The sequence below is a fragment of the Porites lutea genome, chromosome 7 (genome assembly GCF_958299795.1).
Source record: "Porites lutea chromosome 7, jaPorLute2.1, whole genome shotgun sequence".
Lineage (NCBI taxonomy): Eukaryota > Metazoa > Cnidaria > Anthozoa > Scleractinia > Poritidae > Porites > Porites lutea.
In genome coordinates this window covers 30,451,697-30,478,971 of record NC_133207.1, presented here as the reverse complement: position 1 = coordinate 30,478,971, position 27,275 = coordinate 30,451,697, and the positions used below count along the sequence as shown (strand labels likewise).

General features: G+C 39.9%; 2 protein-coding genes across 3 annotated transcripts; both read left to right on the top strand.

Annotated features, from left to right (window-relative positions):
* Positions 1–190: 190 nt before the first annotated feature.
* Positions 191–13,135, top strand: LOC140943074 (stromelysin-2-like). The gene is made up of 6 exons (XM_073392128.1): positions 191–384; positions 2,988–3,242; positions 4,422–4,665; positions 8,312–8,539; positions 9,155–9,527; positions 11,019–13,135. Exons 1-6 carry the CDS (start codon positions 280–282, stop codon positions 11,428–11,430), a joined length of 1,617 nt encoding a protein of 538 aa, XP_073248229.1. The 5' UTR covers positions 191–279; the 3' UTR covers positions 11,431–13,135.
* A 2,787-nt stretch (positions 13,136–15,922) lies between these two features.
* On the top strand, positions 15,923–26,889 carry LOC140943076 (stromelysin-2-like). Of its 2 annotated transcripts, none has more exons than XM_073392131.1 (6): positions 15,923–16,067; positions 21,294–21,551; positions 22,585–22,819; positions 23,535–23,756; positions 24,742–25,027; positions 26,265–26,889. In XM_073392131.1, exons 1-6 carry the CDS (start codon positions 16,044–16,046, stop codon positions 26,782–26,784), a joined length of 1,545 nt encoding a protein of 514 aa, XP_073248232.1. In that variant the 5' UTR covers positions 15,923–16,043; the 3' UTR covers positions 26,785–26,889. The 2 variants fall into 2 exon arrangements, with proteins under 2 accessions (XP_073248232.1, XP_073248231.1); XM_073392130.1 differs by lacking the exon at positions 15,923–16,067 and adding an exon at positions 17,794–18,169.
* The last annotated feature ends 386 nt before the right edge of the window (positions 26,890–27,275 follow it).

Here is a 27,275-nt window from a genome sequence, read left to right as displayed (position 1 = left end):
TTCACATAGCCCACGTGCATGGCGACGGCATAGAAATGGGTAAGGAGATGCCCCTCGCGCGATTGCATTCCCTGCATGCAACAGACCACGCCTTTTTGAAAAAGCGCAAAAGAGACCCTACTGTGAAACCTCGTCATTCGTCGTCTGTGCGTCGTGGCTAGGCAGAACACGTACGCTTTCTTCTGACGCACGTTTAAAACTTGCAAGGCACCAGAGAATCTACGGAATACCAGCCGGATGCAATAAAGATTGTTGAAAGACAGCGGACCCACGGTAAAGATGAGCGGAAATATTTTCGCTGGGACGGCATTTTCAACCGTGATGCTTTTACTAACGTGGGCTTTGAGATCTTCTAGTGCCCCGGTGAAACAAACACGGCAAACGGTAAGAAATGATAAGAACGTGTATTTATTAAACACACTGTTAGAAAACAAGATAGTTCAAGAACTTCTTTCGATTGCCTTTAATCAAAAGTAGCGAGTTAAGCTGCCTGGTGGGTGCATGTCTTATTGGAATCGAACAAGATGTCTTTCATTACAGGCACCTTGACAAGTCTTCATCGCCTTTAACCGAAATAACTTCTTACTCCCCCGGCGGGAGCGGGGGGGAGAGACACGCAAGGAAAGTTTAGGAGTTGTGCTGCCGAAGCCTTCAAACCCTGATGCTGCTGAAGACAAAATCGCTGTTTTCGCTGCTCTGTTTAAGACCTTAATTATTTTATGACCCTGATTCGTTTCGTTTTGTATATTTATTTATTTTAATTTTTTTTTGCCATGACAAAATAAATTACGTACAGCAAGTAGAATTAAAAGCATAACTAAATAGATAAATAACATAAAATTAAAGTTATACAGCTGGGAAGGAGTGACTGTGGCGGGGAAATCTCCAAGAAGCCATCGAGCTTATGAGGACTAGCGATTTCCCTCCATCGGCAATTTAAATAGTGGCTTTTTAAAAATATAAGGAAAAAAGACTTGTGTTTTAACAATATAAGTATGTATACTGAAAAAATATTGATATGTAGGTAATCAGATATTTAAAAGCTGCATCCTGTCTGACCCTTAACAGTCAGTCGCTTAAATACATTAAGGTCGGGGCGTCTTTGACGTTGTTCGGTAAAGAATTACCTATTCTAGAACCTTGAAAGAGGATGGAAAATTTCTTAATATTTGTTCTACAAGTATGAGGTCGGTTAAAGTCAGAGTATCTGGTTGAATATTGATGAATCTGATTTCCACGTTGTGAGTCAGAGGAGGTCTTTGAACGTGTTGCGGCCATGATTATGCAAACTATATGTTATACAGAGTTATGTAATTTTCGAATGAAGTTCATGGAATAAAATTTTTGGTATCAGAAATGTAGACCACTTATCGCCAGCCTTCACACTCTTTTAAAGGCTTTTGGTCCAAAAAGATACACTGTTCAAGATGCAGAATAGTAAAATTGTACCTGTTTAAGACTAGAAAGCCATACTCTGCTCAGCGGCACATAACCGTGTCATTTTAGGCCAAATAAGGGTGTGTCCCATGGGCTTCCCGATTCTAGATTAAAATTCACTTATAAGTGTAAGGTACATCCGAATGTAAAAATAGACCTATTTTATCTAAAGTAGAGGCCAGGGTGTTTAGTTGAATGCAGAGGTAATTTCACGATTATCTGACCACCTCGAGGAAGAGATGATGTCCCCTGGGGGTGATCATTTGTTGGTTATACCACTATGAATATGGGATGTCTCAATGGTCTTAAAGTGGAGTTTGGAATCAAAGCCTGTGCTTGACAAGACCGCGGGTCCTAGTCAATTTCATAGGAAATGTCTGCGTGAGAGGCTGGTGATGGCCAATCATACAAAGGCTGTTTTTTTGTGAGCAGTGTCGCGTAGTCATACAAGCTAAAGGAGAAAAATATTTAAAGCTTGAAACAATTCTTGAGGTCCTCTAATAATGAAACCTTGGTGTATGTAAACTTCGTTCAAATTCAATAACTCGCTAAAATGGTCAAGTATTTGAAGGTCTTTGAACGTTTCAAATCTAATTGGGAGAGGAGGCGCCCTTCGCCATTGAAAGGCATGATGGTTGGGCTATTTTCAATGTACATTTGCCTTGAAGGTAACTGTGTGTTATTCCAGAAATGGAGTCGAGTGATATGGAGCGTTAATGACCTGTAGTAAGGTAGTTTCTTGCTTTTTTTCGCATATATAAAAGTGCGGGGCCGGGAAGAGGTGGGGAAGAAAACAAAAGAGTTGACGAGTTGTCCCCGAGTCAAAACCAAAGAGAGCTTACGAACAGGCTTCTACTGTTCGCAGAATAAGATACCCACAGGTTATTGCTGACGCTTCTATGCCGTGTTTCAACTCCGGTGGTAGGTCGATTGATGCATTACTTCGTTATTGTCTGTTAACTTCTCATCTGTTTGGTTTTTTTTTTCGCTGTTTTTGTTGTCGCTTCATTTTTTTTAGTTGGTGGTAGAGCGGAAAGTAACAAATTGATTGAGCATATATAATTTGAAGCAACGAACCTCTGGGACAAGTTTAAAATAACGTGGTTGAAATGTTTGTAGATGAATAAACATATCTACTATAAGAAAGAAATATCAGGCAGTTGGAGTATATTTAACTGATCAAAATGTGGCGGAGCATGAGCTACCTTTGAAGGTCTGAAGATCCGGAATATGTGTTTTCCATCAGACACTGTACATAGGGATTTTTAAAGAATTCCCACACTTGCGGTTCAGCGTTGGAGGGTAGACTTGCTAGTCTTTTTGATCGACATTTCTTCTTTAGTATTCTATAGACTCCCCCTCCCCTCAAACAAAATCGGCGAGAGTGATCTTTTGTAGTGGAGGGGGCGTCTGCACACAGGCCTTCAGTTTTTATATCCTTACGACAACTTTGTTAGTTAACTATAAAATGCGCAGCCCAAGCCTTGCAAGCAGTATTACCCTATAAAGCTAACAATTGCTTATTTTTTTTTTTTTTTTTTGCATTGTAGGCGGAATTTTTATTGAAATTTGGCTATATTCAACTAAATGATACAGACAACAGTAGAGAGGTACCAGATGTGAACTCGCCCCAATTTAAGGCTTCCTTAAGAAGCCTTCAGAGGTTTGGAAATATTCCCGTGACAGGAAGTATGGACGCAGCAACTATCGCCCTTATTAACACTGACCGATGCGGCGTCAAAGATCCACAGAGTAATGCTGCTATTGGAAGGTTTAATTTACAAGGAACTAAATGGAAGAAGAGGGTAAGTTATGAAGGATATTCATTATTAGTAAAATCCAACTAGTGCCGGGTCTATTATCTATGCTGCGTTCTGATTGGTTGAGCTACTACTAGGCTATATGTTATAGCCCCCTAGTAGCGAAAAGCGCGGGCTTTTTGGCGGCAGAAAAGGATAAAGTCTAGCTTTTGCTAAATTTTTTTTATTCTCGATATTTTTGACCAACTAGCATTGTGCGTCCTTACTGCGCCGCGCATACCATAAACTCACATAAGCCCCCCAGGTGTAGACCTATCTTCCTCTAAACGAACAAAATACGTCCGATTATAATCCCCCTCCCCCGAATATAAGCCCCTCTCTGTCTTGTAGTGAAATTAATTTGATTTATGACGTTTTGAACCAGTAAATGCAAAACGTATTTGGATCTGCACTGCCATAACTTGTTTTTTCATCCTGTATGGAAGGAGGGAGACTACTCTGATCAGTTAGTGTCACAGGTTTTAGATTAGACTAAACAAATGGCATGTCTTGCAATCCAACCTATTAAAGCTATCAAATCCCTACATACCCTTAGAACGCTGCGCAGAGAGGACTACGGTCAGTCAGAAATAGACCTTCTCTTCAAAAAAATAGTTCTTACCTAATATAATAGAGGCAAGATCAAAAAATTTTTCGAAAAGTTTCAAACTCTATAGGACATCGACTCTCATCTATAATAACTCGCGTCAAACCGTCTAGCTACCATCTTAGGAAAGAAACTTGTTATAAACGTAAGATTAATACAATGCGTTTCAAAAGCGCTCGTTTATTAACCATTTAGTTTTTAAATACGAATTAGCTTTGTACTACACTGTATTTTAATTCTTACTTTCTACCTTTCTAAACTTTTTACTATATCTAAAATTTCTTAATTAAATACACTTGTAACACTGAAAAGATATGCATTTTTATCTTTTGAAGAATAAAGAGTTATTATCATTATCATTATTATTATTATTATTATTATTATTAATATTATTATTATTATTATTATTATTATATTATCATCACGATGTTGGCATCAGTCGGTTTTTTGTTAAAAAAAAAAACCTTTATATGGAGAGGGTTGTAGACTGGAAAGTTTGATAGGAAGAGTTAGTGGAACTTTTATTAAATGGCTTATCGCCTTGTTGTCAATTGCTGTATTTCACTTCTTCGTTGCAGCTTTTAACCTACCGCATCCTCAACTTCACCAAAGATGGAATACCAGACTCCGTTCAACGAAGAATCTTCTATAAATCATTCCAGTTGTGGCAATCCGCTGCTGGGATAGATATAAGAGAATGCGATGAATGCCGCGAGGCAGACATCCTTATCAGTTTTGTTCAAAGACGACATGTTGACCGCTATCCGTTTGACGGCCAAGGTGGAACATTAGCGCATGCGTTCTACCCTCTATCCAACAAAGGTAACAATCATTCTCGTCTCATGAGCCCGTCGTTTCTTTTGGTCACGGGGTCTTGAAACGAGGGGCTCTGGAAGCAGCCGATACCGGATGTCACAAAAAATTCTGACATCCGGTCGCGCATGTGCAGAAGTTACAAATGACACTGCCCATGTTCCATTATCGCCCCTAGAGCCGGTCGTTTCTTTGACAAATTAAGCCGAATGGCTCAGGGGACGAGAATGAGGTAAGAATTAGCTCAAGCTCGTTGCCAGGGTCATTTCATACTCATCCACATCGCGTGTGACAATTTTCACGCGCGTTCGAAAAGTTTTGCTCGCTAAACTCTCAAGGACGTAAATGAGGGACTACTTGTTCATGAGAGGACACAGAGGCTTTTTACTGGAAGTACAATCCCACGCAGGGATGTTTTCTCCGCTGGCAGCTAATCCGACTTAATCCCATTTAATATGTCGCGCTCCTCGAAAGTGCGAAAATTTTCTTGTCGTGTATTAGATTTCAGATACATTTTCTTAATCTTCATTTCGCGCCAGAATAAATTAGTTTGCGCGCAAAGCGCTCCTGAAAAAATCACAAGGTTTGTCCCACTTCGAGTCCACCTTCTGGAGATACGCCGGCTTGGTAGCTGAAATACATTGCCGAGACGAAGATCTGGCATTTTTTTCTCCTCGTCGTATTTTCTCCACGACAAATGTTTATATTTGTGGTGAGAATGCAGCGAATATCGGTGGATTTTACTTCATGCGGCTTGCTACTTCTGAAAGAAGAGTGCCGGATTTCATCGTTTTGTCCATGTTTACTAGTGTTGGCGAATGTAAGGTAAATGAACCGACAACTGTAAGGTAAGAATTGAAGTTTTAAATTTGTTACTCGGCGAAAAATCGTGGAATTGGAATTCGTGAAACCCGTGGGTATTGCCTCTGTTACCTAATGACATGCGATGACTCCTCGCTTTTTCGATGCGTAACACGGATACAAGAGATAAATTTCTTTCGCAAATTGAAGTATAATTTACTTAACGAGACCATTTGACGAATATTTCTGGTTATATGCTTTATTTATATTTGCTTGGCTTATTTAGGCTACATGCCAGGAGTTTGATGACAATGTTTTGTGTGCTATAATTATGTTGATAAATTTTTGCATCTTTATATTGAAACTCATGTAAGCCAAACGTTTCTAACCTCTAGCAAAACACTCTTCTATTGTGGAGGAACTTTTAACGTCTTTCGGAGCCCAATATGGTGTCAAATTTTTAGGGGGAACAAAGGTTGATTTTTGGCCAAACAGACTATAGCTTTTTTGTCTCTGAAGAGAGCGCGAGGCAAACGTGGGTCACAGAGCACAGTGTAACTCAGTGATTCTTTAGGTAGAGCTAAGAAACATAGGCTGCACTTTAGGTGGCACACCCATGGGTGCAGTGTAACCCGGTGATTCTTTAGGCAGAGCTAACAAACATAGGCTGCACTTTAGGTGGCACACCCATGGGTGCAGTGTAACCCAGTGATTCTTTAGGTAGAGCTAACAAACGTAGACTGTACTTTAGGTGGCACACCCATGGGTGCAGTGTAACCCAGTGATTCTTTAGGTAGAGCTAACAAACATAGGCTGCACTTTAGGTGGCACACCCATGGGTGCAGTGTAACCAAGTGATTATTTTAGGTAGAGCTTACAAACATAAACTATACAGGCGTACATCAGATGGCAACAAGTTTTCTAGTTAAAACTTTGTCATAAAGTGTTACACCGTGGCACTTAGACAATTTCTTTATCGCGCGCTTGATACATTGTTTTGACGCACAATTGATAGTCAGGAGAAGTCGTATTGTCTAAAACCATAGCAAAAGACAAATTTACACACATCACAGAGGTAAGGTAAGGTAATACACGGTATTTCCCTTAGGTATATTTACATTCAAGTATAGAAATAAAACCAGATAAAAACTAAAATAATAACGATATAACAATAAAAAACCTGCTTTACATTTAGGCCTTGTGTAAAGATACATATATCTAAATTAAGGTTTTTTAATTTTCCTTTAAAAAAATTATTGCCGCACCTTCAGAGACAAGCTGTTCTACAACACTCTTCCGTTATAAGAAAGGCTTCTCTTTTAAAATTCAGTGCGGGGTTGTGGAACAGCGAGCTTGTTTGTATTCATGCATTTTCTGTTAGGTTATAAGTGATTAAATCGCATGCAGCAACGAACAAAACGCGAAGCCGTCAGATATTCTAGAACTGTGTTATTTACAGTGCTGTGCATTATTATTGCTTAACTAGCTTACTACGCGCTGATGGAAATAAATTTCGCCCCTTTAAATTTCGAAACAATTCACTGGTACTGTATAGTCATAATTGGAACGGAAAGTTAGCACGCGAGCAGGGCGATTCTGCTGTAGTTTCTGCAGTGTTGAAGATATTACGGCAATGAGGCTCCCGAGGTCCGTTCCCGAAATCACAACTACATGTAGTATGAAATGTATTCTGCGTGCAGACGTCTCCTTTTCCAGGTTAGGTTAAATAAACCAACGGTTTGTTTGACAAAGCTCCCGCGAGACGGTTTTTTGGTGATTTTATTAATTTTTCCGATCCATTTTTTGTTTCATCTCTATTTTCGCGGCTTTTGCGATACAAACTAAATTCATTTTTAGTTGCGATGGCATTACACTGCTTAATCATGACGGCTTTGGAAGAAACTGAATATATTGCGCTTCGCGATTTCGCAAAATTGCTGCGAGAATTAAAAAATATTTTCTTCCAGAAAAGCGTTTTCACGCTTCTTTCTCCAGTCAATTATCTCGTTTCTAAAGGTCGTTGAGAACTGAATAAGACAATATTTTATTACCTACAACCTACAAACCTAATTTATTTTGATCACATCGACAAAACTGGCCTCTGAAATAGAAGAAGAAAAGCCTTTTATTTTTGCTGGCTTCGGCCTGCCGACGCGATCGTGTCTGGTTTGCTTTCGTATGATGACATTTTCCTGACAGAAGGGTGTCGGAAAAAACACCTCGCGCTGATCATACGTGACAAAATCCGCCGCGCCTAAGCTAATGAAGAAAAGTCTCCTGGAAGGTTCCATACAATTCCTTATAACAAAATTATAAGGAATTGTATGGAGCCTTCCGGGATACTTACAGTGCAAGCCCTTTGTGTCTCCTCATGTCTTTCAACTACTATATGGATATTCCCCGTTATCAATTAATTAATTAAATAATTGATCTTCTTACTCATTTTGTGTTTTCATTACGATTACATTCGTATGTGAGACATTACTGACTAACTCGAGAACAAAATAGATCAGTCTCCGCCTCCCGGCCGTTTCGCTCATAAACTGAGTTTGGATATATTCTTGCAATACAGATGGGCTTTAACTCAAATAATATTTTTGTTATAACTAACTGGCGCTAACCGGAACTGACCAGCCAGACTATTCACTCCCTTATAAGAATTTCACTTCTTATAAAAACTACCGAGTCAATCAGTCTTAAATGTATGCACGAAGGAGATGGTTTTTCTGCAGGAACTCTTGTTAAAATCCTGAGATTTGATTTTCAAAATAACTGGTCCGGTCATGGTTTAGCCGGTCAGTCAATCTGACCTTTGGAAAGTGCCCTTAATTAAACTACTCCCATTTTCGATCAGGTCTCTCGGGGGATGCACATTTTGATGATGACGAGCGATTCACTACCGGGACAAGCGACGGTGTCAATTTGGACTGGGTGGCTGTTCATGAGTTTGGACACAGCCTGGGTCTGGAGCATTCCAACGTAAGGGAATCCATCATGTATCCTTGGTACAAGGGATACCAGGGCCCTAATATTGAACTGACCCAAGATGACATCCAGGGTATTAGGGCATTATACGGTCCGAGTAAGCGTCTCTGTTTGTTTGTTTGGTTTTTCTTTGTTTTTCATGAAAGATTTACGTCAAAAAACTATTCTAGTCAATGCTAATCTCGTTTCCTTGCTTTGTATTAAAAAACTAAGGCCCTGTCCACACTTTGAATGCGTTTTCGTTGTCATCGAAAAGCGCATCGATCGATTCGAGTCCACATTTTCGTTTTGATCCTTTTTCGACTGTCCACAATAAATCGTTCGACGTAAGTTAAACTCTATGCGCATGCTACAAACACACGCGCCCGCGATATTTTTGGTCATCGTTTTCATTTTGCTGCGATTTCGACCGTTTTCGACCATCCACACTAATACGATATGTATGCGTTTAAATTTTGATCCACTTTCAAGAGCGATTTCAAATCGCTGCGTTTTCGATGAAAACACTCAGCGTATTAGTGTGGACAGAAGGCCTAAACGTATTGAAATGTATGCGTCATTCAAACGAAAATGCATTAAGTGTGGACGAGGCCTAAAACTCTTCATTTTTAAGGTCATTTAAAATAGGGAAATAAAATAGATGCGGTAATAAGTGTTTTAATTTTTTTTTTTTCTAAACCATTTGAAAGCTAACAAGCCTTTATTTTTATAGAACCAACTGTTCGTCTACTGACAGCACCAACAGCAAAGACAACACCTAAAGCGGAAACCACGAGACGCCCTCTGCGAGTAACTACGCCATCTACCTCACGCCCGCGGGTTACTACGCCTTCTACCCGACGCCCGCGGGTCTCCACTCCTACTCCTCGTCCTCTCTGTAACAGTTCCATTCGTTATGATACAGTTTTTGTCGGCCCCGATAGATGGACCTACTTCTTAGTGGGGGATAAATTCTGGATGGTCTCCAAAAGACTTCGCAGGGATGGTCCTTGGCTTATTAAGCAGGTTTGGAAGGAAATAGAGACTCCAGTTGATGCTGCCTATCTCAACAGTCAAAATCACGTCGTGTTCTTCAAAGGATCAATGTAAGACATTGCACTCTTTATGACTGATCGCCCAGGGTTAACAGTTAATTTTGTTTTCCCCGAGGAAATTCTTATCAATGATATCGGGAAAGACACGTTGGAGGGCTTTCAAACTTATCTGGTTTCCCGAGGAACTATTGTAGTGGTTAAGTGATTTGTTATTAAGCATTCATTGATTTTTGCAAATTTAAACGTAGCTTTGCACTTGATCGCTGTTTAAGGCTGTATTCACACTAAAACCGAGCTTTTTGTGCCGACAAAAAATGCTATCTGATATAAACACCTATTCGATATGTGACTCTCCACTTTAGAGATCGGCGGGCGCAGTTCCGCTTCGTCGCAGATATCGCGCCGAAATCACCGTTCTATGACAGGAACAGTAGCCCTATCTGTATGGTTTTCGTGCCGGCGCAAGAACTTGTATCCTGTATAGTGTGAACATAATCTAAAAGGAGTCATGTCAAGGGGTCGCATAACAATACATACGGCCAAACTAGAAGCCTTCCATTTTAGCATATTGTTTTCCACAGAGATCAATCCTTTTTGAAGGCGTCTAGATGGGTTAATAGAATCCGTAACGCTGGCCAGAAAGATTGCAGCTTTTCATTTTGAAAATGAAAGCCTCTCCAGTTGCTATCACTTACGACCCGTCCACAGGTATTGAAAACGGAGATTTTTTCTCCGTCTTAGCCTTCTGTGTACTCGTAAAGGTGATGTTTACACGGGACGATTCGCAACGACGATATTTAGCGCAACACAGAGTTACAACATTGTTCCAACGTTGCAACGCTGTGTTGCGCTAAAATTCTTCGTTGCGAGTCATCCCGTGTAACATCACCTTAAACGGCGTTTTCGGCCACCAAAAACGCAAGTGTTCGAAAGCGATCGTCGACCCTAGGGTGGAGTTTTTGAAAAGGCCTGCTTATAGTATACGTGTGGATGAGCAAAAGGGAGGTTTCAAATACGATAATGTCTTTCATCATACAGCTTGTGCCCTGTGACGTCTTGCGTGATGGCACCCCTATTGTAAGACTAGAAATTTTTGATTAAAGGTTATAATATTATATATGTATTGAAAAAGCTTGCTTTATGAGACTATAAAACGCGGAGCTAAATGAAAGCTGTCACCTCATCTGCCAAAGAAAGAAAGTAATGTGTGGGGATTTCAACGGATTCCTTATCAGATACAAATTAATAGAGAAGCCCTTACTGTGCTCTGTTCTGTTGTAAAACACTGAGAAACGGCTAGAGCACTCAAGAAGTTGGGACAAACATTTGAACATTCCTCGGCCTGTTTCCCCCTACACTTCTTTCGTTTTCTAGCCGCTACCTGCGTTCTTTACAACAGAACAGAGCACAATCAAGGCTTCTTTATTTATTACTGGAATACGCTGGGTGTAGACGCGTATTTTCGTTTTTAAAAAATATCCGTATACATTTATACGAGGCCTTAGTGAACTGTGACCTTGTCACTTTCCGTCTTATCTTTAGGTTCTGGGAATATGACTACAAACGAAAACTTTTGAGATCCGGGCAAATCAACAACTACGGAAATAGGGCGTTCAACGGACACATTACCAACATAGACGCGGTCTTTATCTGGGAGAGAAACAGCCAAACTTACTTCTTCAAAGGAAATAAGTACTGGAAGTATGACGACAGAACCAGAAGGGTGTATACCTACGGATACCCTAGAGATATTCAAAGAGCATGGAAGTTTCCTGGAAAAATTCGAGCGGCCGTCAAATGGATGAACGGTCGTAATTACGTGTTCTGGGATACAACTTATACCAAGATGGACAGGGGGAAAGTTGGAAAGGCGGCAGGATATCCCCAGGATATTGCAAACAGGTGGATGAGGTGCAATTCAAAAGGAAGAGATCTGTTTCCAGAGGATCCGTAATCAATTTAAATTTATGACTGAAAACATATCAAAAATCTAAGAACCCATGTGGCCGGTGAATAGTATCACTTTGCGAAGCTAAAAATGCAATTTTTTCAAAGCAATATGCTCAAACTGTGGAACACTTCTGTCAGAATAGACAAGTTAGCTGATGTTAATAAGCCAACAATCTTCAGCCTTTTTACTGATAATTGCTGTTAGAAAGGAGTAATCAGACGCGGAACCGTTTCTACACGACCTACATTCTTGGGCTTGGGTATGTCAATTAAACGTAGATAACTGACCAAACTGTTATTTAGACAATCGTTCCCCTCCCATTCCCGTCACAAAAAAGAATTTTTGCTCAAAAATTCGTGCTTCGGTCACGCGCGCCTGATGGCGTCACTTCAGCAACATCCAAAGACGAAAGCTAAAAATTAAAATTTGTTTCGTGGAATAAGTTAGGAAGTTTTAAGACCGAATCGGGTCATAATGACAAACAACAAATAGGCGAAATAATATTGACTCTGGTACTCTGCAACTAGATTTGGTTTCGATAGGGCAGATTGACCACCGTAGGGGGGATTGAGTAGTACCAAAGTCCCATTATGGCTCTTGGTAGTACTGCCTCCTTCAGGCTGGCCAAGGCTTAGTTGGGAGCACCTGTGACAAGCGAGAAGCACGAGAGGGAATGATGGGAACGACTGATGATTTTTTTCCTTCCTACAGCGTCGTGGACCAATCGATAAATTTCTGGGAATTTCACCACCTTGGATTCACGCTGTTTCCCCTCTTCCAATCTCTCCTTTGGTCCCCGCTTTCCTTAATAATCCCCAAATTTGAAAGTGATTGCGTCTGACTGGAACGAGGCAGTGAGAAGTTGACGTTTTGAGCTCTAGCCTTTCTGTCGAGTGATTCTGAAAAATTGTGGGCTGCGGGCTGTGTGCGGTTTATATACCAAGAGATGGAGGTATGTTATGCTGGAAACGTGGTTAAGTGAAAAACAAGAATAAATTCGCTGAATAAAAAGCGTTCGTTGTTTCTCGCGAGGAAGGTTATTAAGGGTCTGCGCTTTTGAATTAAACTACAGATTCCCATGTTTTCGCTGGGATATTTAGCGAGATTAAAATGGATCGCCAGGGTTTCGATAGGTCTTGGTCGTTCTTTCAACATCTCGGAGATGTTTGCGCCATTTTAATTCCTGTAGTCATTGCAGCCAAAACATGGGAATCCTTTCCATGTTGCATGGGTCCCGAATAAACTAGAGCCAAAATGTTTTTCATTTCGGCCGGCACACGTAATCCCCTAATCCCAAGCTAAATCCCAAAGGAAACAACGAACGTTGTTCACGTTAAGAACATCCATTACCGGTATGTAAACCACATACAACACAGGATGAACAAGAGATTTAAAATTCACGTACTGGGTACTACGCCAAACCTCTCCCCTAGACGTAGAAAGGTTTGTCGGTACGACTGTACGCAAACCTACCTGCTACGCGCAATAGACCAAGTTCTCGGAAAATTACTTCCGGTTGTTGTAGCAAAGGCCGCAGAAGCGTTTTGCGTTTTTGTGAACAGGCTTACACAAAACAACGCAACTGCACAAAGCAAAGCAACGCAACGCAACGCAACTCAATATAGCCCAGGTTGCAAAACGCGCAATATATGCAATACGCTGCAAATTACTCAATACTACTTCTATAATTGGTGTACTCGTATATTAATTAGTAATGGTAACAGGACTGAGTGGAGTCCAATTCGGTCTGTAATCATACGAGTCATTAACAAAATGGGACGACCGCGTAGCGGGAGTCCGATTTGTTTAATCACGAGTATGATTACAGACCGAATTGGACGACACGAAGTTCTGTTACCAATTAATCATAACTTTAACAAAATTTGTGATATGATAGGCTATTTTTTAAATCAAAACACAAGAAATTCGAAATTTTGCTTTGCTAGCAGTGAAAAAAAAAGCCATTTAAGCGCGCGCGTGATGGCGCGTACTGTCCAATTACTTAGGCATGACGCGTACTGTTCTATTAAACTGTCCAATTAAGGCTGAAATCAGGGCAGTTGATAGCCAATCAGATTTGACAATTTTGTTATAGTTATGATTAATGTTATAATTGTTCTACTCATATCTTGTTATCTGCTGACTGTAAATGTTTTACTGATCAGTTTGTTTGAAGCTGGGTAACGAACGGTCTTGCACAGCTTTTTCTGCGCACAAAGACAGTATAAAACCATCATCGCGTCTGTAACACGAGCAGACCTCGTTAATGTGCTTAACAACAAAAAAAAGTTTGTTTGTTAAGTTTTACAACTCGCCCCTGACTTGCAAACGTCCCTTTTACGACAGAATGGTACAGATTTTACTGGACAGTTTACGGAGTATTGCTTAACATGTCGCGGACGTGATCGTGGGACTGATAACAGTTTTTGCCTGGCCAACCGGCGGCTGTTAGACAAAAAAAGATATTGCGCAATATGGAATTATGGCGTATATTGCGTAATTTACAACTTTTGGTATACCGCATCACGTAGTGTTGCGCAACACATTGAGCAGTCTGCAATTGACCTGCGCAGCTGACACAATACCGCAGCATATGTCGCAGTTTTACAACTTTTGGTGTGTATTGCGTTGCGAGGAACAAGCCTACTTGAGTAGACCTTGATCACGTACACCGTCTCTGTTGCCACCAACCATAAAAACACGGCGAGGTCGCACCAAAACTTTTACAATATATGTTCAATCACTCAGTAACTTTTACTTGAGAGGCCCTCCCTGAACATCATTTATGTATCATGAGCCGTCCCATGATTTCAGTCGAACTAGTGACTTTGCAACCATATGCCTTTCCCTCAGTTTATAACTGTTCTAGAGATAAAACAGTTGTTGTTCTTGTTTATCTGTAGTCTCTAGTCATTGTTGTCAATTTTAGTTTCTTTAATTATCTTTTTACTTTTAGTTGTATTTTAATAGTTGTATTTATTTCCTGTAAACATGACCCTTCTGGATTAGCTCAGCTACCTTCGCGGGCATGTTATAATTGTACTTTTACCTTAAAATACAATTAAAAAATGTATGTATGTATGTATGTTAGTGAATTTTGCGAGTGAAAAACAGGTCTTGATTGTGAGAGAGGTGGTGGTTTACTCGCTGAATATGGTGCAAAAGTTTGTTTTTTTTTCCATCAGCTAGTCTAGATCAACACGGCACGTACTCATTTGTATCTCTCTGTGTCTTTTGGACGTGGATTATGGCTCCGCACGCCCCGAGATCCCAACCATTATAGTCATTATATAGGCTAAAAAAATGTGGCGAAAATAGTTTGCGTTTCTTCTGCATGTTTTCAACTAGAATTATTAAAATTAGCTGAGGTTTTTTTTATATTTTTCAGTTAAGTTGTTTAGTGGGCCTTGACAACAGTTTATTTTCAAACTGAGGAAGAAATTATTTTTAAACTGGATGGGAGATAAATGTTTATAATAGATTGACCATCATTTATTCCTGGGGGAGGAGGGTTACTCCCGGCCGGAGATATTTATGTGGAAGTGTGCGTATGTTTTTGCAACCCTTGCTCGTTTCAGACCAAATTACTGTGCCATTTGACTATTTAATTTTTTACAGTATGATGGACCAGACTTCTAAAGCATGCCATACTCGACCCCAGTGCGTACGCTTCTGAAACAGGAGAGATCCGGGTTCGAGATTGTGCAGCACGCGCACTCTAGCTCATGTTCTCAGAAGCCCAGCACGTGCGAGGTTAATGGTTGTGTCTTGAGAAGGCTTCAAATTTATCAAAGAGATAAGCATAAGTAAAATGTAGTATCTTGTAAAATCTATACACAAGTCCAGACCAGGCAATATTTTAGAGCACAACTTTGATGTCTCCAGTGTATGACTAAGAGGTACACACCGCGAATAACTTTATGTCTTAAACAAGGGGTATCCCTAATGAAATGAGGATCCACTCCACCAAGCCGGTATAGCACGTAACAGAAGCCCATCAGGGCTCCTGCACGTGACCTTAAAAAGATGTTCTCTGAAATTCAACTCTGTGTTAACTTCAGCCAACCTTGAACTCAGTAAGAGACCGGAAGGAAAGAAATCTTTGGAACTAGCATAACTTTTTTCTACGTGACATCCGCAGCCGTTTTGCTGAGATGGTTTCAAACGGATTGTTTAGGGGAGACATCACGTCAATTCTCATAAACTGACACGGATTCAATGACCCGATAAACTAGAAATAAGTCAGTTGTCGCAGAGCCTCGCGAGGCTCCGAGAGAGTGGCTAAGAGAATGTAAGTAAGGACGCAGTTTGTGTTATAGTGAGTAAATAAGCAAGTTACATTACCGTCTTCATAATTTACAGCCTGCACTTTATTGGCTAATATCGCCTTCTCACATGTTCTTCGGTCTTTATAATATATAAAGTAGTGGCTTTAAACGTTCTTTTAATGAGATAATTTTGTTCACTACACAGGCAAATATATCATTAGTAGTGTTGTGATCCAAGACCACTATCACGGCATATCTTCTGATTTCACTTAGTGTGAATCGTGCACAGTATATCAGTGAGAATCAACACTGAAGACTGGTCGAGACTTCCTGAACGTCATTCATCATATGATTCCCAACTTAACGATATCTGTAAGGAAACGCTAATAGCCTATACTTCTTTTAATTGAATACTGCATTTATTGATAAGAACGCTTTTAACTGTCGACTGCGTTTGGCAAAAAGACAAGTTTTGACTGACGACGAAAGGCTAGAACGGTTCGAGAGAGAAAGTTGTGCTTGCGTTCCTCGGTGCAGGTTATCTCTTTCAGCTCCGGCTTTCTCACGTACAAATTCCTCTAGGAAATATCTTCGAGCTTTCTCTGGAATCTTTCAGCTAGTTCGCTTGTCAAATTAAGATTAAAAAGTTGTGCTTAATTCTAACAGAGTGTGGGTAGATCACTCGGGTGCGTACTGATTAGTTCCAGGGTACCTACTGTCCGGGTTCTCGGCCGGGAATTTCCCAGTTTTAATACAGCAGAGATTTGACTTTCCGTTTAACCCGTCTGTCTGTTCTGGAAAGTATACTTAACACAGATTGGCCTAACAACCATAAGCCGGGGATGTAAGGGCAAAATTAAGCGACTAAAACCCCAGGAACTAATACGTTCGTTTAGTACTCCAAGCCTTCCCAGTCATGCATGTTTTTCTTCTTGTTTTCTTTCTTCTCACTCAGCCGGCTCTTTTAATATAATATTGTATTCTCCCTGCCACCAATCAGAGAAATTAAAAAGATCAAATCTGCGGAGGAGGTCATTGTCTAATAATTAAATTCAGCTATCCATCTTTTGCGGTGCCATAGAGGATACTAGTTTGTATTTTATTTTTTCGGCTTTAGTTGTTCCTAATTCAGCATAACGCAATAAGTGGTTCTTTTAGCTACGATACAACCGGCGTTTAATTGTCACAACCAAATTCCTGAATCTTGAAACTTGGCACATCACTAACGTCTCAATGGGTTAAGGAAGTAAATATGAGGTTTTACAAGTGTGCCGGTTTACATGAACAAGTGATGAAAACATGTAAACACTAAAGGCTAGAGTCTCAAGTCTGACATGCGTGGGTGGCGAGTGATACGGGACAAAACGCACGATGAACAGGAAATTAAGAAAAAAATAAAAGTTGTGTGAATTTGCATTGAACCGAAATAGTTTCCGGCATTAAATAATGTTTTTCTTTTCGCACATGTAGTGTCTTTCTCTAAGTGTTTTGGCCAAAAATTTTATCAAGAAAAAGTGCCTTAGTTTTTTGTTTTTTAGCTGTTTGCATGCTAGCAGAAAATATGTAACTTACATTCCGGGTGAGAACTGAAAGCATATGAGGCATATATTTTTGTTTTAGTGTTGTTGTTGCTGTTTTTTTATGTGAATTTCATATTTTGAAATGCCGCGGTTTTGAATTTTGGGGAACTGGTTTGAAGATATTCCCGAAACCGGTTTCAGATCACGTCATAAACAACAATGCTTACAGGTGCATAGCTAATCTAAGCCATGATGGCGCCAAAAATTACGTAAATCATCATTAGCACAAAACCGCAAAAGAGTGTTTTTCCTTGGAAGATTACTTTGTAGCATCGAAACTGAAAACACTTGGATATTGGACGGTCGTCGGATAAACTTCTTACTAAGTTTCTAAAAACTCACGAAAACTGCACAAAAATTTCCCCTACTGAAACATTAATTATGTTTCTGTTTCAGTCAAGGGTTTAAGTCCCAAAGAGCTAAAAATACACACCAAAGGTGTGGAATACCTTTATATAAATTTTCTAACAAAACATAGGTGGTTTTTAATTGTCGAAGCTTGACAAAATAAGTCCGGATTTCCTTGGGTTTGTCATCACATTACCTCCACCTACTGCCTTCCAAAACAGCAGGATCTGTTTTTGTCTTTAAAGGCGGAAAGCCAACATTGTTCGCTATAAAAGGAGCAAATTACTCTACGCCATTAACTTAAGCCTCTGACCTGAATTGACAGAGCATCAGTAGCTCGCAACTCTCAACGAGATCACTTATAATTACCTTCTTGTGAAACTTCGTTTCTTGATCAAAACGTTCAGTATATCTTGATATTTGCCACCTAATTTTGACGTCCTGATTGAAACAATGACAAGATTTTCGCTGTTACTGGTTGTTTTATGTACAATCACTGTACTATCTTGTGGAAAACCTACCCTACCGATATCGTCGAAGGTTTTGGTAAGTTGTCTTTACTTAACTTGCAAATGCTGATATTTCGCAGCGACATTAAGGCCGACAAGTGGATTAATCTGTCTGCCGATTGTAGAGTTGTCAAGCCATTGTCTAATATACAGAGAAAAAATTTGGCGGATATAATTGACGCCTTAAGTATTTAGTGCAGTGGCCATAGCGTTATCCAAACTATTTGAACGGTTGAAGGTCTTTTTCTGTGTTTTTATGTTCAACAAACTTGAATGTCTTAGAATAAAGCGTTAGTAAACTGCAATCGATATCTTCCTTAATTTCTATTCTGAGTTAAAATCGCGGTTAGCTTCTAAATCTCAACGAAATAAAGAGTAATCGACAATTGTCAGTCTAGAATCAGTACACGTAATATATTACTGTAGGCTTCTACTGCCAGAATGTATTAATTCATAAAAAGCAAAAGTAGTGAGTTGTCAATGATGAAATTCTTTCGCTTTCTGTAAATTTACCCCGTTAATTATGAGTTTAATCTGTTATTAAAATAGCTCATTTTCCTGATGCAGTGTCCCGCGGCCCTTCTAAGTTAAATCGGGGTTTTTTGGTCAAAAGTTTTGAAAAAGCCGTTAAACTGAGATACGACAAGTTTTACTCAGACAGAAAATTAAACAAAAATTCCATATAGTAAAAACTGAAACAAAGATCGGTCAAAGAATTAACATCTTGGTATAGGACGAGAGAAAGCACTGCTTGGTAACTTAGAGAACAGTTTACAGATCGATTGCTCCAGATAGCGTGACCTAGTTAATTCTTGTTGTAGATTCCATAATGTACATAAATTTCACGCTGATACAAAGTCAAGTTTTCTGACCTTAAACTCTTAAAGGGAATCACGGTCATTTCTTGAAATTACAAGCCTTTGTTTTTTAAGTGTTTTCATAAGCCGTAGAATCTCTGAGTGCTGTATGAAAATATTCATAATACCCTCATCGTAATGGCAGCAAAAATATGCAGTAGGTTTGTTTGGAATTTACTAATGAATTTTACACAGAAGAATTTCATTCAAACAAGAAAGGAAGCCTTCTCTTCCTGTGCTTATAGTTTCGATGACAAAAGGATAGATTTTATTAATCTGACATCATGTCTACGTAACATCTTCAAATTGCCCTTAGGGCGGGAGCCACAGGAACAAACGCAGAACCTACGGAGCAAACCAACACAAAACCGGAACAGGTGGATAAAAAGACATACAGATTTAACCGAACAACGCATTTTTCAAATTTTTCTTTGCGGCTGGTTTAGATTTGTGGGAGAACAGGCTTAGATCACTTTAAGCAACCAAGATCAGAACTTTTAGTCATAAGTTACAACCACTTTATGCAAATATGGGAAATGTGTACGTAAGAACAAACTTCTTGTACGTTGACTGGCCTTCCTTGCTGTGTTTTTACATTGACGTCAACTAAAGTCGTTACCCGAACAATGATTTGTTTTATTTTCTCATGGATTAGAATAAAACTTCACAAATGGGCTTTTACCCTTATCGAACTCCATAAACTCTGATAATACCAGCTCCTGTGATAGATAAGTACAACTTGCCCCATCCGGCTAGTTCGTGGGTTGGGGGCGGTTGAAATCCCATCTCAACACTCTAATATTGGTTTTAGTAATTTTTCCGACTGTCTAAATAAAATGTTTGTAGGTAAAACCTGTCCTGTGAAATTGTCTAATGCGATGATGAAGACTAAAATTGACTTACAACACCAAAGTATTGCAGACTGTCAATATTGATTTCTTTGTTTTCTTAAGAGTCGAGGCGTTTAAATAGTTGGGCGTTTCGATGACTTGACAATAAGACTATAAATGTTGAAAACAAAGAACACATCAAGAATCCTCTTGCGGTTTTTAAAATTTTAAGCACAATAGCAAATCGTTGCCAACGATGACAGCACAATGATGACATTTTGGAGATACATTATCCAGGCCGGTATATTTTTTAAAGATATTGACAGTATAAAGTAGAGCGATCAAAGGGTGATAAAGCAGAGCGATTAAAGGTAACCAAAGACTCACTGGGCTGAAAATCCCGGGCTGAAAATTAATGCACAACAACCCCGCTAATCCTATAATCTGGAGTTTCTAAAAAAACCTTGATAATGAAATTGTTCTGAATTGTTGGCGTCCCCTCCCCTAAACCGCAGGATCTATATTTACCAATAACTGAGGTCGAGATGCTACGCGTATTATGATTGGTTAAAATGTCCCTAAAAAAACTGGGAAAAACCAACTGAATGGGTCAGTTAACTGACCCCGGGGGGTTCTCCCTTATGTGAGCTATATAAGTATGTGCCGTCCCAAAAGGGTATGGATTTTGCGCCATGTCTGGGTCTAGGAAACAGGTATAGTTTTCGAGACGGTGGTGTATGAACGTTTTTGTCGTTTCAATTCCAAATAAATCAGAGAGGAAGAAATATGAGAACTCGCGTTCTTATTTTAAAAGTCGATTTAAGGAATGATGTCATAATTCCTTAGAGGTTGGGGCTGAAAGCGGGTGTGAAAAATGGCATTTTTTGGTCTGATATAGGCCCAGGGTTTGGAGAACCGGGCGGCACACCCCCACCAAGAATTGCCAGGAGTCCCCCCCCCCCCCCCACCCCCTATCACTGACATTGTGCGGCACTATATATTTACGGGAGTTCTATTTTGCGGATGGGCGTTTTATAGTTATTTTTGTATTTTGCGGGATTTTGAATTAATTTTTGCTATTTTTAGGACCAGCATTTGCGTCTGCAGAACACTACTGAAATGAAATTTTCTGTAACTTAGGGCAACCGAAACTACGCTACCGTTCAGACAATCGAATTATGCTTTTTTCCATCTAAGGTATTATTCTTTGGTGGCAAACAGATGAATCTAAGACATTCTCTGATAATTGTTACTGTTGGCTAATAAAAAAATATAAGAAACGAACACGGCTCAGAAACCATTTTTTCAAAGTCAATGGAAAATCGTTCTATCAATAAGATATTTCGCGCGGAGTTTGTGAGATTGGCGTTGTTTAGCAGGGTGGCTCTTGGTACAATAAAGTCAATAAAGAATAGAATTTAATATGAGAGCAGAATTTCCACTAATCCTGATGAATGCATATATTTTACAACAGAATTACTTGGAAAGGTATGGTTACTTATCGCCTGCTGATGTGGAAATAGGGAAAACAAAGCTAAATTCTGGAGAAGTTTCTGACGCCGTGCGAAAACTTCAGCATTTCGCGGGGCTCAATGAAACAGGGAATCCGCTGGACCCAAGTACCGTAGAATTGGTTACCAAGCAACGGTGCGGTTTTCGCGATCTTGGTAATACGGCGCAGTTTAAGAGGAGAAGGAGATATGCTCTACATGGCACCTGGTGGCGTAAACATGTAAGTCACCATCACGTACGAAAAAGAGAACGGAATTGCGCTTTTTTTTCAGTTTTGGTTTATTACGCAATGCTTTTAAGAAGATTCCATGACGAGCCAAAATACAGACCTTTACAATGTAGATTCTAAGACGGGGACGACTACGAGTACCAAAAGTAGTTCTCGCACGTGAACCAGTATTATTTTGGCGGGAAAACGCGATAGCCGTTATCATTCTACTACGTAGTCGTAGTGGCGGAAACAGGTTATCAAATGTCAAAAGTTTTATCATTTTGCGATCGAGAGAGAGCTTTTAAACCTCTTTCATTAAAGGTAACAGTGCAAACGTTTCTGGTAAAAAAAAAGTGCAATAAAGCTTTTCGGGATGTTTATTTTTTTAGAATAGGCAAAAAACTTGGAGGCCCTTGAATTCCTTGAAGTCAAATCTCGTTCTCGTCTTCGAATCTTTTAAAGGTCTCATTTCAAAAAAACTAAAATTTAATGGAAATACACAAATTTCCTAACATCGCTTTTCTGGTACTAGATGATGATGACTAGATGATTTGTTTCTCCTGTAACTGGGCATTTATTTACTTGAATTTTAGCTGATATAATAACGTTACCCTATCTAAGGATTACACCGGGAAACGCCGGAAACGCAAACAAGGGCAAAATCGATAAATCTTCACGGTCACCAATAGTGCAATTAGTGGTTTATCTTCCTATATTTATTGTGTGAAAAATTCGTCAACGTACTCGCTAACTTGTGCTTCACGGCAGCAGTAGCTCAGTCGGAAGCGCGCTTGTCCGAAGAGCGGGCGGGAGGTCGGTAAGTTCGAACCAATACTTAGGGTGGGTTAAAAAAACTGAGAAACGAAGTATAGTACCTTTGCCCAGCAAGAGGCTAGACCTTTGCGTGGCTCAGATGACCAGTTAAAATAGCGGTCCCATCTCCAGCAGGAGACGTAAAATTAGTGCCTTAATTAGAACTTTTGTGCTAAATACATTGACACTCAAATAAAGTGCATCTGTTTTTATTCTGAAACTTCGCCAGGATTTGAAATACAAGATGGTGAAGTATACAGCAGACCTGTCAGTAAAGGAGGTAGACAAAACAATTAAGGCTGCCATGGACTTATGGGCAAAGGTAACTCCGCTAACCTTCACCAAAGTGACGAGTGGACCAGCCGATATAGATATTTTCTTCGATAAAGAAGGAGATAAAGGATACTCCTTTGATGGAAGAGGAGGGGAGCTTGCGTTCGCGTACTTCCCTGGAAATAATGCAGGTACGTTTCTTGAAAATATATTCCGTCTCCATGTACGATGTAGAGTGAGAACTCGGGAACCTCTATTCATGGGACGCCTGGATCCATTCAGAATACACACAAGTTGGTCCTGGAAAATGTTCATATAATCTTTGTATTTGTTTCCTGTATCGAAGGGACACATCTAGTCAGGGGAAAGGGACACTGTCTGGGTCCTGAAACCTTGGTTTAACCTCCGCTCAGTGGACACCTTAGCACTCCAAAACACGCACTCACGAAAGCACTTCCAAAAAGCCCTAGCAAACGCAAAAATCGTTCATAGGTTTAAGTGTGCCAGGATAGTCACAATGACACCAACGTTCACAACATGAACTATCTCACTTAAATCGATGTACTGCATTTGTGGGTATTCAATACAAAATTACGAAGAAACTAGCTGCTTGAAATAGTGACATTTAAGAGTCTTCATAGCCAATAACGTCACCAGGGCTTACCTTACAGACGACCAATAACATCACGACTTAACTGGCCAATCATGTCAATAACCAGAGTTTAATACCAACAACTGACGTGAGACAACTCACTTTGACTCTGAAGATGACTACCACACAGGTTGTCGAAACGTCAGTCACTGTCAACAACAACAGTCCTATTCAGGACTACGATCACCCGGTCGATCATGTTTCACCTTCAATATTTTTTCTGTCGTTGTTTCTGTTTTTCTGGCCTACAACAGGACTTTTTGGGGATGTTCATTTTGACGATGAAGAACAATTTACCACCAACAATAAAGGAGGAGGAGTGGATCTTTTTTGGCTGGCGCTTCATGAACTGGGGCACAGTCTGGGTCTTGATCATTCTTCAAATAAGGACGCCATCATGTATCCGATTTACCGTGGCAGTCGTCCGGGACTTCAACTTCATCGCGATGACATTATGGGAATTCAGCAGCTCTATAGTGAGTTAAAGAAAATAGTCTTTACTTTACTTTATTGAAATTCGACACGGTGACTCATCACGGTGACTGTGGATGAAACAGGACACACGTCCCATTTGATATCAACCTCTTCTTTACCCACCCAGCCCATGAAAGGTTGTGCCACACCACCTACTACTACCCTTCACCCACCCCACTTTGTGAGAGACATCCTTTTCTATTTTTTCCACAAAAAAACTGAGACATGACTGAATAAAATCTACTCCAAAATCTTAAAATCCACTGTCTTTGAATGACGATATCTCAGAGTTCACATTTCACCCAAAACATCCATCATTTGAAAGCTGACTTTTGTTTCAGTGTCTTTGCGTCAAGACATTTTTGTCAGAATTTCTTGTATAGGCCTTTTTTGTTTACATAGACGGCGTATTAGCTCCGTATTGGCTACGCCACTGTCATTTCATACCAGGGATCGGAATTCTCCCTAGATATTTCGTTAATGACGCCAGGAGCCCATGACTTATGAGCTCCTGTTTGAACTAAAAAAGATTATGCAGGTGCACAAAAAATGATTGTGATTATAATGACTGATCCACAAAATGATCTTTGAATAACAAGAGAGAGAGAGAGAGAGAGAGAGAGAGAGAGAGAGAAAGAGATCACTTTCACGTTCTCCAAGTTTCTAGCGAAATCATATTAGTCTTTCTAGATTTTTTTTTAGGTTTTTTACTTCTTTCCTAACTGTCTTAGCCAAAGACAATTAACAGTAATCTGTATCATTTATTTTTAAGAACCCCTTACCTTTCATATACCTGAAGCCTGTGAAAGGTACCCGACCCCCTTACGGGCGGAGTTCCCCCCTTTTAGGCCATTATAGGGAGTACACCCCCCGGACTATTAGCTCATCTAACCTGTTGATAAACCTGACGTTGAGTGGTCTATTTTTTTTTCTTCATTTATTTTTCCACTTTTGACACGTTTCTTTTTTCTTCTAATCCGCCATCAGGAGAGTCAACAATTACTAAAGTTACAACAACACCTCAAGTGCACACGACGCAGCAGTCTATCCCAGGAAAACCAGACCCATGTGACAGCACTCTTGATGCAATGGTAATGACCGCTGATGAGACTACCTACGCGTTTAAGGGCGCATATTTTTGGCCAGTTGGCGACTATGGTGTTTTTACGGAAGCGCTGAAGATATCCGAGTTCTGGGAAGGTCTAGAGAGTGATATTGATGCTGCTTACACGAGACAGTATGACGGGCTTACCTTCATATTTAAAGGATCAAAGTGAGTAACTGTTTTTCTTTTTTATCTGACTCTTTCCTCGGGGCTCTCTCAAACCCGATTAGATTATGACAAAGGAATAACGATTCATACTTTGTCGATGCGTGGATTGTGTTTGGCGGCCATTAATAATTGTGTGGTTGGTAGGTGCGAGGTCAGGGGGCCTGTTTCTCGAAAGGCTCTGTAACTTTTCGGACCAGAAGGCAAATTTTAAAATTAAAACCTGTTAAATAGTAGCACAGGTCCAAGTTCACAAACCTGTCAATTTTGCTTCGTTAACTGATGGTTTCATTGTATCATTTTCAAAATTATAGGAACTTTGATGATGAATGCAAACACGTTTAACATAAGCTTTCCAGTCCCGAAAAGTTACCGAGACTTTCAAAAAACGGGCCCCTCATGAGAACCGATAAAACGTCGGAGCTGCTCGGATCACCAGTTATAATATGGCTCAAATCTTACGTAATCTTATTTTTAAAGATCCATGGCCAGTGCAGAAAAACAACCTTTTCCAATTTCGAAACAGGCCTTTTCTGGTTTTCGTTTTCGCGTGCTGGTTCGGCTCATGCATAAGATTAGAAAAGTTTCCATTTCTCTTCGACTTTGACCACTCAGTTGAAATAATGGACGGGGTGAATTTCCTTGCGTTTACTGACGGTTTTAAACTAGACACTCACTTTGGTTACCACCCTAATTAATTTGCATTGCTTTCTTTTTACACTGTGATTGGTTGACAGATTTCGCGCCGTTATCCAACTCAATGTAATTGCCATATGCCAGCTTGCGTTTTCCCGCGTTTTAGCCCAGTTAGCTGATTGTTTCATTGGATAGTAAAAACCCTTGAATATACAGGCCCACTCAACGCTCAATAAAACCGATTGGCTCCTTCATGCAAGATCTCTAATGTAGAGATGCCAGAGCCAGAACTCACTTGAAGTGGCAATTAAAACGAAACTGAATGCAAGGCTGGCAAAATACAGCAAAGGGCTGATTTAATTGACGCCAAAATTTCGGCTAACAAAATCAGTCTTCCTCAGGGCCAGAGCTGCACTGAAAGGCTCTGGCCCTGAGGAAGGCTAATTTTGTTAGCTGAAAACAGGAGCCCACGAATTCCACAAATAAATCAACCTTTTGCGTTATGGCCAGTCTTGCATTCAGATTTGTTCATTGGATAGCTCGCGTATGCTATGGTTGCTTTAGAATGGGGTTCCTTAATCGCGAAAATTCTTTCTCTTTGTAGGTACTGGACGTACAAAAACATGAATCTAGTGAAAGGGGCATCAAACGTTTCAGATCTAAACCTACCCAACGCAGTCCACAACATGGATGCGGCAGTTGAGCGGGGAGCTGAAGGACACTTATATATCTTCAAGGGCGACAAGTTTTGGCGTTACGATGGTTATAAGAAAAGCGTTGATCCTGGTTACCCCAAGCTTATTCGATCTGTGCTTCCGGGTTTACAGAGAAACATACACGCTGCTCTTCAGTGGAAAAATGGCAAGACGTTCTTTTTCAAGGGGGAACGATATTACGTACTAGATGACTCGTCCTGGCGTATTCGGCAAGGTTTTCCAAAATCGATCTCAACCTACTGGATGGGTTGTTCACCAGAGGGATTAGCGTCGGGAAGAATTTTACCGCATGGCTCGGTAAGAAAGAAGAAGCAGCAGATTCCCGCAAAAAACAATGGTGTCCAAAAGATTAAAGGTGGATTTGTAATGATAACGATTTTGTACCTACTCATCAGTCAGTATTTGTAGATTAATTAACAAATCGAAAACAATTTTCCATGGTCTGTACTCTAATCGACCATAAAAATGATGTTAAAAAAATTGTTGTCGATTTGTCAGTGCTAGGCCTGGACACAAAAATCTCGAAAAATGGCCTAAAAATCTACCTGGAAATTCTCGAAAAATGTCTATAAATCCCAAGTTACCTCTAAAAATCTCGAAATTTATTCTAAAAATCCCGATTTACCCCAATTTTTTTCTGAAATAATGACATAATTTGCAAAAGGTGCGGTAAATGGTAATATATTTACTAGACAAGTATGTGGTTCGTCTAGTTTACATATTTTTGTTTCAAACACACGATAACGACAGTAAGCACTTAGTAGAGTTTGACATTTCATGTGGTCTATAACCGAACTTGTTAGTTAGAACCAACCACCCAAATTTGTTTTTGTCTTTTTTTTGCTATCGGCTGTATGTTTTCTAAACATTATCGTCTAAAAAATCCTAAGATTTTCTTA

Coding starts and splice junctions, on each gene's coding strand:
- LOC140943074 (XM_073392128.1), top strand. CDS start 280: ATGAGCGGAAATATTTTCGCTGGGACGGCATTTTCAACCGTGATGCTT. Junction 385..2,987: donor TGAAACAAACACGGCAAACG/GTAAGAAATGAT, acceptor TTTGCATTGTAG/GCGGAATTTTTATTGAAATT. Junction 8,540..9,154: donor TAGGGCATTATACGGTCCGA/GTAAGCGTCTCT, acceptor TTATTTTTATAG/AACCAACTGTTCGTCTACTG.
- LOC140943076 (XM_073392130.1), top strand. CDS start 18,077: ATGACAAGATTTTCGCTGTTACTGGTTGTTTTATGTACAATCACTGTA. Junction 21,552..22,584: donor GCACCTGGTGGCGTAAACAT/GTAAGTCACCAT, acceptor AAACTTCGCCAG/GATTTGAAATACAAGATGGT. Junction 25,028..26,264: donor TTCATATTTAAAGGATCAAA/GTGAGTAACTGT, acceptor TTCTCTTTGTAG/GTACTGGACGTACAAAAACA.